Genomic DNA, 13,782 nt, shown 5'->3' on the forward strand with positions numbered 1-13,782 from the left:
GATCAATAAAGTATTTCTGAATCTGAATAGTGTGAAAAACTCCACCGCTACCTTGTTAGCCGGTTCCGGAATGGGAGTGTATGTGTGCAGTGCCGTGAAGTATTTCGTTATATTGCGAGACCTGATATCACGCGTTCCTTCCTGACGCCGGCGACTCATCGGTTCAAAGTTGCGAGGTAGGTTTTTCCACAGACAGGCGGTAGGGGGGACCAAGACGACCACCATTCAACACCCCAAAAAAAGTCATATAACCATTCCAATGACTCCGAAGCTGTTCAGTTAATGTAAATTAAGTTAAAAAAGCCTACATGTTTTACCTGCATTGTTTGTTTACATAGCTCACTCCCAGGGAAGCCAAGTTAAACTGGTGACTCCAGTTCTGTTGTTGCTACTGGTGAGCCAACGTTACCCTGGGTCTTAAGCTGCATGCTCCCAGCCGGCCGGCTACGCTGCGTTGACTTTATCCTTTAGACGTGTGCAAGCAGGCGGGGGTGATAGAAAAAATTACTGAGGGAATCACCGATCCTGCTTTGGATTTCAATAGCCAAAACTGAAAGACCTTCAGTTTAAAGTCAAAATCGTGACACCCATGATTTCTTGTACTATATTAATTAATTTTAATCTTAATTTTAATCTGTTCATTGATCCCCAATGGGAATTACAATTTACACTCTGTGTCCACACTTTTGTTAGTTATCACACACAGTCCTGACCTACCACACACACACACACACACACACACCACCACACACACACAACACACACACACACACACACACACACCACACCACAACACACACCCACACACACACACACCACACCCCACACACACACGATCTGTACATGCACTAATGGAGAGATGTCAGAGTGAGTGGGCTGCCAGCCAAACCAGCGCCCTGAGCCGTTGGGGGGGTATGGTGCCTTGCTCAAGAGCACCTGGCAGTGCCCAGGAGGTGAATTAGCATCTCTCCAGCCACCAATCCACATATTACATTACATAACACAACAATCTCCACACATATAGGCCTGAGAGGAAGAATGAAACATCCCCAAAGTTTCTTTCAGTTTTACCTCGGCCTCCTTGAAGATTGTGGGCACCGCGTCGCTCTCAAGGTAACGGATCCCCCATCGCACCTTGAAGCAAGAAGGCGCAAAATGCTCGTGGCAAATATACTGGTGTCGAGAGGGCGTCCAGCTCTCCCGTCTCATGTTCCTCAGCCACTGCTGCAGCCGGACGGGGTCCTGCAGAGGGAACCTAGAACACAACAGAGGATACACATGTGAGACACTGGTCACACTTTAAGTGAAATACTTTCAAATATTCAGAATCAAGTTAGAAACCGTTAGGACTGAATTTACACCGCACGCGTCCCCACATTGAAGAACATTTACATGCTCTTAATGTATTAGTGATAAAAACTGCCATTCTGCATACTAGGCACTTTTTGCAACTTTTACTTCAACATTTTAATTTCAGGACTTGTTATATTTTGCATTTACTTATCTATATATTGACTTGTAATGGAACAATTTTTGGACTATGGTATTTTTACTTAAGTTAAGTGACTCAGCTCCAGGTCTCCAGTGTGTCTTCCAGCATTGCTCAAATCCACTAAAAATTAAACTAAACAGGCAGCCAATTTCCATTTCTAAAATTAATAATAGGGGATTGTCCTGTCAATAAAACTCAGTCAGCACTGCAGACAGGCTCACAGTCTCTAATCAAGATTCAATCAGGACTCAAAAGGAGTCTCTCAAAGGTCGAAACAAGACTTAGCAGCTCACCAAAATGGGCGGTTAGTTAAATATGTAATAACTTTACTGATTCATTTCAGTCAACAATGGACGTTGTGAACGACTGAGTCATCGCAAGGGAACACGTCTCCTAAATTCCGAGATGACGCTCCCACCAGCACCACAGCTACCGTTAATGTGCTGACAGCTCCAGCTCCAACACGGTTAAACACCAGCAGCTTACTTGTAGAAGCTCTTCCTCTCGTTGCCGTTTCCGGAGTCATTCTTACAGTTCGGGACCGAACAATATTTTGGCATCTCCGGTCGGTGTTGTTGAAGGTTCGTTGTCTTTGTGTCCAACTGGGTTCACAACAAGGTGAAACTCGTGCTGCTGTGTTGTCAACTCGTGGCGCTTAGTTGACGAGGCACAATCAGCTGTTGCGAGTCGTGACGACAAAATACATGCGACTTTCGCATGGGAAAAGGCATAGTCAGTTAAATAAATGGACCAACAGATCCCGTTGCTCTGGGCCATAGACTGTATATATATTGATAATAATAATATATTATATAATTATACAATGTATACACCGTCTAAGCTCTGGACGGAGACCAGTGAAGGCTATTAGGAGCTCTTTTCCGGTGATGCCTGAGCGTTACTGCGCAGCCTCCAACTGAGCTTGATGACGTAGATGTGACGTGAGCAACCTGTCTGAACGTTGTAAGTCTTCTGGTAGCTGTGCAAGAGAAATCTCAATCATTCTCAATCTTGTGGAGACGGAGAGCGTAGGTATATGTAGGGAGATAACATAGGCACAGGCTAATTATTGCTAACTAAAATGCCAGTTAACATTAGTAATTAAACCTAAACAGCTAATGGAAATCCAAACTGTATGCGGGCTTACCCAGTACTACACGGTGATTCCTCTACTGTGCGACAGTAAGTCGCGTGGTTATGACTTCGTTAGCCTATTTTTACAAAAACGTCTGTTACGGAACCATAACGTGACATACAAGGTAATGGAGCCTGTTATACATTGTCGTGTTTATTTAGAAATAAACAATGGTCAAATAAAGTCTTTAAACGCTTCAGATGTAAAGATTTTCGCTGTCAAAGTGGCGCCAAAATGAATGTCAGTCACTGGAATGCTAACGGCGGGTGATGGCTTGTTAGCATCAACAGGGAGCTTCGCTTAGAGAGGCGAGTCTTAGGGCTTACCCCCTTGGGAAAATGGCGTTTTGAGCTAACGTTAGCAATCAAACAGTTATAGATAGCTAAAACGTTTTTGAAATGATTCCCATCTTCTGTTATTGTTTGTAAAGAGAAAAGTTTCTTATTTCATGAATTTCACAAATTTGAGTATGACTCGTTATGTAAACCCGTACCCGTAAACCGTTTAAATCTGAGCATGCGCAACGAACATGTGCACTCGACTCACATCGGGGAGTCCTTTTGCTGTATATGGAAAAGGCAGAGGGAACTTCTTTAACTTCCGTAACTGTCTTTTAGGAAGCTGCAGTTTTTTTGTTTATGAGACCGACTGTAAAATCTGAAATGCAGGATAGATTTTATTTTACTTTAGTAAAACTAACAAAAGCACTGCGTAGAAATACTTTGTTAGTAAGTAAAAGTCCCGCATTCAAAATTGTAACTGTTTAAAGTATTAGCATCAAAATATACTTAAAAGTACAAAAAGTACTTATTTTACTAAATGTCCCATTTTAGAATGTCCGTTACTACAAAATAGTTATGATGCATTGATTAATTGTTCACATCACTTCAATGTTGCAGCATGTACACTGAAGTTATCTTTATTCATAATAGTATACATTAATTTGAGTATATTTTGAATTATTTCAATATAGGAACTAATTAAATGTATTAAATATATTGGAGTAAAATGTTTTTTCCCCTTAATTGTATCGGAGTTAGTGTATAAAGTTGCAGAAAATGAAAATACGAAAATAAAGTACATGTAGCTCAAAATTATATGCAAGTATAGCATTTGCATATGTATGTACTAAGTAAATTGTGTAATATATTTGAATATTTAGATGTAGTTGAAACAGACAGAACAAGCGTAGGCCAGACAATATTAACAGACATAAAGATACCAGCTTGTTTCTAAAATCACTGAACTGGATTTTTTTTTATTCAATATTTTTCTCCAAACATTACACGGAATCTTTTAATGATACAGTATATATACATACACATCAGTGTATTTATTTAAAAAGTTGAGGGCCACTGAACAATGCAGCTGTGCGTTTTAAGACAGGATTGCATTTTGGACGTTTGTGTACTGAAGAAATCCACCTATGGGTCACCAGTAGTTGAACGTTTATGGGAGACTCGAGTGCCATCAGTGTTTGCCTTACACCAAAGCTAGACTGGAGAGTAGACTGTGCAGGAGCTGCCGGGTGAGTGGCACAATGACGGTGGAGGATCAAAACATGGAGAACAGCAATGTCTTCCTCAACAGGAAGCAGTGCAGCAGTGCAAATTAAATGTTACCAGCTACATGACTGAACCAACTAAATACACCACTAATGGCAAACAGCACCTTTAAGAGTGTACCCAGAGACGATCAATCTAGTTTTTTTAATACATTTAATCCTTTTTATATTCCTGTAAAATAATAAAAAATAAACAGACATACTGTAGGGTAGTTTGAGAAACACTGATAGACATGCTGCTCTTAACCCAGTTTACAATGCTCCAAGCTGTGTACACAGGCCAACAGTACAACGCTAGGTTTCAGAGTCACAAGATGCTCCTTGTGAAAACTGAACAATCATTTTCATTACAGATCTTTGGTACATATCAGCTATTCGATCCCATCTGCTGAGTATATTAAATATTTTAAAACCAAGCAGCTCCAAGGAGACTCATCTGAAAGGTTGGCTTCTTTGCCCAGTGATGGAACACATGAGGGAGCAACATCTTTCCAGTTTTAACTGAAAAACATAAAAGAATGTACCCAGTTCTGGACTGGGCTGGTGTAAGTGATCTCTTCCCATCTGAACTACACCACGTGTTTTCTGTACACAACTAGCGGAGGTTTGTCTGGGAGAGGGATCCCTTAGGCTAAGCATGGGCGAGAGCATGTCCGAGCACTGTAGGGAGTGAGGTGGCTGGGATGGTTCAGGTCAGATGGGAGGTCGTCAGTGTCCCAGACAGATCAGCGTGGCCTCTACATCATCCCCATCTGCATTAGCGTGTTGGCATACGCCATGGGTTTGACATTCGGATGAGGCTGTACAGGACAGGGAGAGGCAGACACACATTAGATCATGCTTCAACAAACATTTTAAAGATTACAAATGAGTCTTTAATAGCCTGATGCAAAGTGAAATGGCCTAACTAGTAGCTAAATGTTTTTATATTTGTTTTGGTAGTTTTTTGTGTTGGAGGGGGGCACACTTAATGTCTTTGTCCACAATATGAGGCAATAAGTAACGAATTGTAAATATTTTGTTATTGTTTCCACTTATAACCTATTGAGGAACATGTACAGTGTTTGCTTATTATCTTATCCATCATGATTATCCTGTTTACCTCCCTTATGATTTTGTCAATAAAGCAAATTGAAAATGAAATGCACAGCAACTGCAATATATACTATAAATATACTTAACTATAATTTAATAAATTATAAAATACAACTAATTTCTTAATAATGTTATGTGTCACTACAACAGAGGTTTAAGGTAATAGGATTTATCTTTCAGAATCATTTCACTGAACAGGACCAGTTGAAGCCGTGGCCCGGTAGAAGTCACTGTAACATTATGCATAGAGCTATGAACCAGTGAACTAATAGGCATGCCAAAAGATGATGAAAATAGAACCCATCAATTAGAAAGCCCAGTTCCAAAACCAGTGATTAGTAATTCGTTAATAATAGAATTTCACACAACAGCTATAATGAATATAACAGTTAAAGTGCAGGATACTGACCACAGCAGTGAACTGGTGAAATTCTGGCTTGAGGTCTGATCCCCTGAGGTGGATGTAAGCTCCTTTGTTTCCCATCTGATCACTGGAGAAAGGCAGAATGATACAACAGTTTAAGTGCACAGCCTTACTAACAGCTGACTCAACAGTCTTAAGTCAGACGGCAGGATTACGTACCAGTAGTTGGGTGCTGAGAACACGGTGATGCACTTCCCTGAGTGAGTGACCTCGTAGCCCTCAGCTTTGACCTCATGACTACGTACAACAAAGTCCAGCTTGTTCTGTTCCAGGAAGCGTTCCGTCACATCTGGTCCGAACTGACAACTCACTCCTCGCTTGCTGACTGATCGGCCATTCTACATATATAATAAATTAATAAAAGGGAGAGATTGGACAAATACATTTCTTAATCCGAGATTGAAGTGGACTGAATTTGCTCAAACACAAACCACTGGATACTCTGAGCAAATAGACCCAATGAGGTATTGGGTGTGTGGGAACTGACCTGAGGCTGTGGATCTGACCAGAGGAGGTCACACATGGGACCTGTGAGAGAGCGGAGGAAGGTGTTGAAATGTACACATTTTGCTTTCTAGAGATGCTTTATTGGTGCCAGTTTTATACTGAGGGTGCACAGCTAGGAGTCTGAGCCTACCTGAGTCGGGAGGCTGTCTGTTCCTGTCAATCTTCCTGAGGTCATCCAATGTGACACCATCTTCACTGAATAGTCCACCATGCATAACCTGAGATGGAGAATCTTGTTAGAACTGTGTGCACGGAACAAAACATCAAACCACTGCGGTTGCAAAATTAACAGCAGTCACCAGTAAGATCCGGTAAATGATGTCTGTTAGTCCATGTATATTCTGTATGTGTAACATGTGTGATATTTTGCTGCTGCAAGACTAGAATTTGCATCAATAAAAATCTATCCATCCATCATACATAAAGTGTACCCACATACACTATCATCAGTCACTACATTTATTTAAAGATAGTCAAACAACCCATTACAAGTAGTTGCATTGCCTGGTACATGTCTCTTTGAGGAAACATGCATTTTAGTACACAGACTGTGAATGAAGACAGTATATCCAGTATAATGCATCTCCAGGATAAACAGGTTTGACTGTATACGGACTGTCACATGTACTGTGAGTCATGTTAGTCTGGTATGTTCACTAACACCAAACCCCTTTCAGGTTCATCTCTATTCCAAAATCCTTTCTGAAGAATGACAATAGCTCAACTGGCTACAGAGCATCTAACAACATTAGATGCATGACCCTGTGACTGCTTACCAGTACTTTGCTGTTGATACACTGTGCAAGAGGCAGCCACTGGAAGACCTCGCTGAACAGCTGGAACATCTGGGCTGTGTACTTGGCTTTGACTTCCCCTTCAAATCCATACATCTGGTTCATGTTGTCTGTCTCGTGGTTACCTGCATGTAAAATTCTTGCTTAAACAATGGTGTTTAAATAACTTTATATGCTAGTAAAAGGTCTGTAATTTAACAGTGGAAACCAAATCAAATGTGAACACGCAAATGAATTTCCTTGTTATGCTTTGAACTTAATGACAGCACACATGTATTCAGTACGACACATTAATATGGCATGCTACAGCACACATCTGCAAACCCTACACATGCATCCACGTGCACAGACAGACTCTCACCCCTAAGCAGGTAGAAGTGGTCCGGGTAGAGCAGCTTGAAGCCAAACAGGGTAAGAATGACCTCAAGAGAGAAAGAGCCACGGTCTACAAAGTCACCATTGAACAGCTGAATTTGGTGGTTAAGCATTATGACGCACACATTTTGAGGCTTTTAGCTGTTGTTGTAGTTTTAAACACAGAATGGTACAGACAAGGAGCATGACTGCACTTAACACACATTTATAAGCTCATGGGTGGAAGTAAAAAAAAAAAAAAAAAGGATACATAGGGGTTGGCCTCCGAGGGTAAGCCGTTCAACTTGAAGATGTTGAGGAGATCGTAGTATTGCCCATGGGTGTCACCACAGATAGTTATTTTTTCTGTCTGCGGCAAAGAGAAACAGAACACCTTAGAGTATAGAGTCCCAAAAAATATAACCGTACAAACCCAACCATGAAAATAAATGTTTTATATACTCCCGTGTTGTGATTCCAACCCCTGCAATCATTTAATGAGATCAAAGAATATAAGCACCGTCGCACCCATTGTACATGATGTAACTGCTACTTTTAGTCACTTTGTCAGTGATAACTTACCTCTTTTAATGTGATTTCAACAAGACTTGGTAGTTTTGACAGAGCATCTTTAACTTGCACCAAAATCTGAAACAGTACCAAAAAAGTTAAATAGCAGGTACATGCCCGTACTATCATTTAATTAAGTCCGTGTGTTTCATAGGAACAAACATGTTTACCTGATAAGCACACTTTCTGTGCAGTTTCTTCTGGTCTTTGAACCAATCCATCATCTCCTTCATGAACCTCGGTGTGACCTTCCCATCCTCAAGCTTGGGACCTTCGTAGTCATCCTCAATCGCTGCAATACAAGATCACCTTCATTGCAGATGAAAATCAGGAAGTACAGTGCAGAATCAAATGGTTCACAAACAGGAAACTTACTCATGCTTTCGATGTCCAGAGAGTCGACAACAGATTTTTTTATCTCATCGCTGGCAATGGCTCTCTCAAAAGCCTTCTGCTTCACAATCTTGTTACATTCCTGATACTTCAGCTTTGCATCCTTGTCATTTGGTCGAACCCTCACTACCTATAACAAAAACCGGGAAATAAAATAAATTAGCCATGCTGGGTAATCATCAACTGGCATCAAGGCCGACAAATTGACTAGGCGCCAGTATGTAAATGGTTATAAAAAGTATATTAAAGTTATAAATCCACAGTTTATATTGGATGAAAAATATACCATTTACAGTCAGTCACTGTTATGCCATATTCATGTATAAATCTAACTCCAACCTCTCATAGCTTTGTAACGTTAAACTCAAATGTTCTGTTGTCATGGGACTTGGTCCAGTCTGTGCAGTTAATTACAATGACTATGGCTGAGCTTCAGAAGTCTTTGTTGCCAAAGCCCCAGTATATATATATATATATATATATATATTGCTTACAGCATGAGCAACAACAGACACCAAATTAGCTGTGGTATGAGTGCCTTCACTGGATCTAATTGGTATCATGACTGGATTAGAGGATAATCCCTATTTCAGGCTGTTAAGGCAACAAGAAGAACCTAACACATGGTGACAAATCAACAGATGGAACTGGAGAGCTCTTTCATAAAAAAAAAAAAAAAAAAAGTTATACTGTGCAGATTGTCTCTCATGTTCTAGGTTCAGACAAAATGACAGTTGAAATTGTGCGGCTACGAAAAGTCAAAGAAAGATGCTATTTCTTACCGTCTCATAGTCCTTGAGTGCAGCCTTGAACTTGCCCAGTGCCATGTTGGAGGTGGCACGGCGATAATATCCCTTAATGTAGTTTTTATCTATCTCCAGGGCCTTTGTCGCATCAGCCAGGGCATAACCATAGCACTCTGTGCGTAGGTATGCCAGGCTTCGGTTGCTGTAGTAGATGGCATTGGATGGATTGACCTCCAAGGCCTCCGAGTAGTACTTGATTGCATTTTCATAGTCTTTGTCTGAAAAACAAACGTCACATCTTCACTGGAAAGTTTGTGGTTATAAAAAGTTCCAATAAAAGTGGCAGAAGCACTGAAGGTAGTCCGGGTTTCTTATGTATATCTTACTAGAACGTATGGCAGATATTGACAATGTAAACAAATAATTACAAATGTAAAAAAAAAAATCTAAAATCTGGAATTGCATTGCCTTTTGAGGCAATATAACTGCCATGAAACATGTTATTCTTCTTCCCACGCTGTAATAGCAAAATATAGGCCAGTAGGGAGAAAGGAGAATGATGGAGAACATGTCCCACCCCATGCAGGACACTGACAGCTCTGAGCACCTCCTTTAGCGTCAGGCTGCTTCATTTGCCAATGAGCAGGCAGCTCCTAACTGACACAATTTACTGGTCTGACATGCTAATCTCCCTGACATGAAGAAGAAATAAGTCTTATGTTAGGATAAATTATGTGTCACATTCAAACTGCAATTGCCTACTGGTCATGAGTGAGTACATATATAACCTTGTCCTGTTTATTTTGTTATGCAGTATACCTCAGAATAAAAGGCAAACCTGCCCATCCTGATTCTACAACTGACAACCTAACCCTTAGCCTACATCTGCCCTGGCTCATCACAGTCTGAGCCCTGTACAAATCTCAAACTTAAACCTACAGGAAGCATGTCGAAGCTACTGTCTTTATCATGTATGACATCAGTAACAGCTGAGAGGCATTTTAAAATATACCTAAACAAACCATCATAACCGAGATTACATAGTGGACCAAAGGCAGAGAACTTAACTCAGAGTATTTATCTGTCTCTCTGTCAAATTGAAAGTGGTGGAATGTAACTAGGTACATTGGCTTAAAGCGCCCATATTATGCTCATTTTCAGGTTCATAAATTGCATTTTGAGGTTGTACCAGAGGTACACATGTAGGTTTACATGGTTTCATTTTTAAAAGACACCATATTTTTGTTGTACCGCACATTGCTACAGATCCTCTTTTCACCCTGTGTGTTTTGGAACTCTTTTTTTAGCGACAGAGTGAGACATCTCACTTCTATACTATCTTTATTGGGAATCGCACATGATCAGTAGCTCGGTAAGATCACATCAGCTGGATAACTCTTTCTCCAACTTTGGTCAGTACAAGGCCGGATTAGCTAGGAGACTTCTTCTAGACGAGGGGCACTTGTGCGATACCTGCACAACAGGGACAGGAAGTAGTTCTTTTGGAGATTATAGTCAACTAGTGTGTGTTGTAGAAGTGTTTTGCCATTGAGAATGAGCTAGCATGCTAGCGTTAGCGTTACATGCCGCTCTTGGCTAGTGACGTAGAACGCCGTGGAACAGCTTACCCGGAGACTGAAGGCAGAGGACATTCAGAAACCGTATCTCACTCAAAACACAAAAGGAAGTTTTGTTTTTTTTCCAAGTCTGTATGTGTGTGGAAGCACCAGAGAGACAAAATAACACTATAAATCCCAGAAAAAAACGTGATTTTTTAATAATATGGGCACTTTAAAGTAGTGTCCTTTGATGTTTATTTTAATTTTAAGGTATTTGAATTTTACTTGAGTATTTCCATTTTATGCTACTTTACTTCTACTCTTTTGGAAGGAAATAGCTTCTACTGCTCTACATTTATTTAAAAGCTTCAGCCACTTTACTGTACTTCGCAGACTCAGATTATTACAGTATTAAAGGTTAAGGCTTTATTGATAATGAAAATACTGTGTTGTTGCAGCAGCACAAGGGCAAAAATAGATACACAGTGAAAGGTAAAAATAAAAAAAATAAAAAATAGAAACTATAAAAGAGCAATTCAATTTAAAAGTAAAGGTGTATAAAGTAAATAAAATCAGCTCCGCCTTTACAAGCTCCAACGTTATTTGCGCATCAACAATTTTGATTCATAAAAATAATTCAATAACCTGAATGGGCCTAATAAGTACTTTTTTTTACTTTTGGTCCTTTAAGTATATTTGATGCCAATTCCTTAAAAACGATTTTAAATGCAGGACTTGTAACAGTATTTTTTTTTACACTGTGGTATTGTTGCTTTCACTTGAAAAAAACTTCCTCCACCATTGAGAATTTAACGATTTCTTGGACCTAAACGTTGGCGCAATTTGACTGTTCGTATTTACATCCTTTCAAAATAAACTGCCGTCTAACAAGAAATTGAACGGAATTAAACCGTAACCGCATTCAAACACTTTAAATTACGCCGCTGCTCCCATGCGCTCGCTGCTTGACAGAACATTCTAGGAGTTGCAACCTTGTCTGACTTCCTTTCAATACGATAACCTAATTATACGACTGAATACAAAGACATGGGTGAACACAACATGCGGGTAAAACCCAGACAGAAAGTACCAAATGTGAGCATGTTAGCAGTGGACTATACACGACGCGCGTGATGGCATGTGTTAACATCGACGCTATAGCTTGTGATGTTGTTCTGGCTGCTAGCTGCTGCGTAATCCAATGAATGGGCTTTACAGTTAGCATGCTTCCTGAGCAATGTTAGCCTAGCTTAACGTTAGCGACCCGGCAGCGGTTTGGAGCACAATTATGTCGGTACGGTACTTACTACTCACATGTGTGTCTGTTATAAACTGCTGATAAAAGCCATTGACTTGACAGGCATGTCACATTACCTTTAAAGTACTTATTCGCCTTCTCCTTCAGCAGCTCTGCATCATTACTTCCCTCCGCCATCTTCTTCACACTGACGTTTTCCGATACGTGCGCCATTGACTGCACTGTCGCAAAAGTCGCAAAGTCTTTTGTTTTTTTTTGCAGTAGGCCTACTTTTTTTTACTGATTAGAAAAAGTCACTGCTGCTTAAAAATCACATCGAAATATATGGAAAACTCAATGTGCAACATTATTTTTCTGTGTGTGTGTGTGTGTGTGTGTGTGTGTGTGTGTGTGTGTGTGTGTGTGTGTGTGTGTGTGTGTGTGTGTGTGTGTGTGTGTGTGTGTGTGTGTGTGTGTGTGTGTGTGTGTGTGTGTAGGCCAGAACCATAGAAACTCTGGGATGGGCCAAATGTTTGGCATGATACAGAAGTAAAATTAAACTAACTCACTAAAGGAAATTGTAATAATATTCATTTCAATATTTATTCTCTTATGCACTTATGAAACCATTGTATATATCCTGCACTTACTGCTATTGCACCTCTGGTTAGACCCAAACTGCATTCCGTTGCCTTGCACCTGTACATGTGTAATGACAATAAAGTTGAATCTAATCTAATCTAAAGGAAATTGTAATCCAAGTCAATCATTAGTGTCATTAAAATGTGTAGGCTATGGCCTATTAGGTTAGATTCAACTGTCATCGCAGTAGCGTACAGTTAACAACAAAATGCAGTTTAGCATCTAACCAGAAATGCAAAAAATGAAGCGTAATGTCCATAATAATATAGTCTACAAAGTATAGTCCTAATACAGAATGTTTAATATACTAAACATACAGTGTGACCAGTAGGCAGCGCAGGTAGTATAAAACATATAGTGCAATGTAATGCTAGAAGTAGACAAAACCTTTTAGTGAAATTAATATTTTTAAAATGTTTGTAACTTAAAAAATACAACATATACTGTAGTGAAAACAAAGACACTTTAATACAAAGATAAGGAACAAAACTAAAAAGATTGATAACTAATAATTAATAAGCCAAATTCAAAACTGCAATAGATTTCCGGTTAAAACTATGTGGCCTTGTGTATTTAAATTCATATGTGCATGTTGTGTTGAGGTTTTTATGCCTGAAAAGGAAACTACATTCTGACAGGGTTTTCATATTTATTGTGGCTATGTTTTGTTCAACAATAATTTAATTTGATCTTAGTTTAAATAAAAGCAAAGCTTGTGTATGGTTGATTTTGACATTTGAAAGGTTAAAGAAGAAAACACCAATCAGGAATAAAACTTCCAGTCTTTTAGCTTGTTTACCAGCAGGGATCAGTATAAACCTTCACTGAAATTTGTAGGTTTGTAGGGTGATAATCTTCATGTGAGGTTAACCAGAAAAATGTTCAAATGGTGAGTAATGTGTCAAAACTGAATCATTAGTCAAAGATTAGGTAAATGATTCATGTGGTAGCTGATTTTCCCCGGCTTGTCTGGAATCAAGACTCTAATTTTGAGAAATTGTCCCCACGTCTTTGACTCTCTGACTGAATTACAATAATATTCCAATTAATTAAAATGTAGGCTCATGAACACAAAAGTACAGCCTCAGTCACAAGTCCATTTGGCCAATTCCAGACGCCTCAAGGCTTGAGGCTGTTGCAGTGGAAGTTTCCTGCCATCTGAATGCTGCATTGTTGTCCTCCGGGCAACCACAGATATGGCAATAAGGCGTTATCATGGAACCAACGCAACTTCTAGGCAAGACCCGCCCTTCAACAGCATTCACACACT

The 13,782-nt window shown here is 39.8% G+C and overlaps 2 protein-coding genes across 2 annotated transcripts in view; both read right to left on the bottom strand.

Moving 5' to 3' along the window:
* The window catches only part of LOC116687016 (THAP domain-containing protein 5), a 5,929-nt gene extending 3,687 nt beyond the window's left edge, over positions 1-2,242 (bottom strand). Inside the window, exons 1-2 of the mRNA XM_032512116.1 lie at positions 1,979-2,242; positions 1,072-1,255 (exon numbers count right to left, since the gene is read on the bottom strand). Of these exons, the coding sequence (XP_032368007.1) occupies positions 1,072-1,255; positions 1,979-2,052 (258 nt within the window). The 5' untranslated portion in view covers positions 2,053-2,242. The remainder of the gene's footprint in view (positions 1-1,071; positions 1,256-1,978) is intronic.
* Positions 2,243-3,853: 1,611 nt separating this feature from the next.
* Positions 3,854-12,141, bottom strand: ppp5c (protein phosphatase 5, catalytic subunit). The gene is made up of 13 exons (XM_032512115.1): positions 12,008-12,141; positions 9,111-9,352; positions 8,311-8,458; positions 8,106-8,227; positions 7,948-8,013; positions 7,637-7,735; positions 7,373-7,478; positions 6,994-7,136; positions 6,348-6,435; positions 6,198-6,238; positions 5,870-6,048; positions 5,696-5,777; positions 3,854-4,991 (listed from the first exon to the last, which is right to left on the bottom strand). The coding sequence occupies exons 1-13, from the start codon at positions 12,102-12,104 to the stop codon at positions 4,929-4,931; spliced, it is 1,476 nt and encodes a 491-aa protein (XP_032368006.1). The 5' UTR covers positions 12,105-12,141; the 3' UTR covers positions 3,854-4,928.
* Positions 12,142-13,782: the final 1,641 nt, after the last annotated feature.

The sequence above is a fragment of the Etheostoma spectabile genome, chromosome 3 (genome assembly GCF_008692095.1).
Source record: "Etheostoma spectabile isolate EspeVRDwgs_2016 chromosome 3, UIUC_Espe_1.0, whole genome shotgun sequence".
NCBI lineage: Eukaryota > Metazoa > Chordata > Actinopteri > Perciformes > Percidae > Etheostoma > Etheostoma spectabile.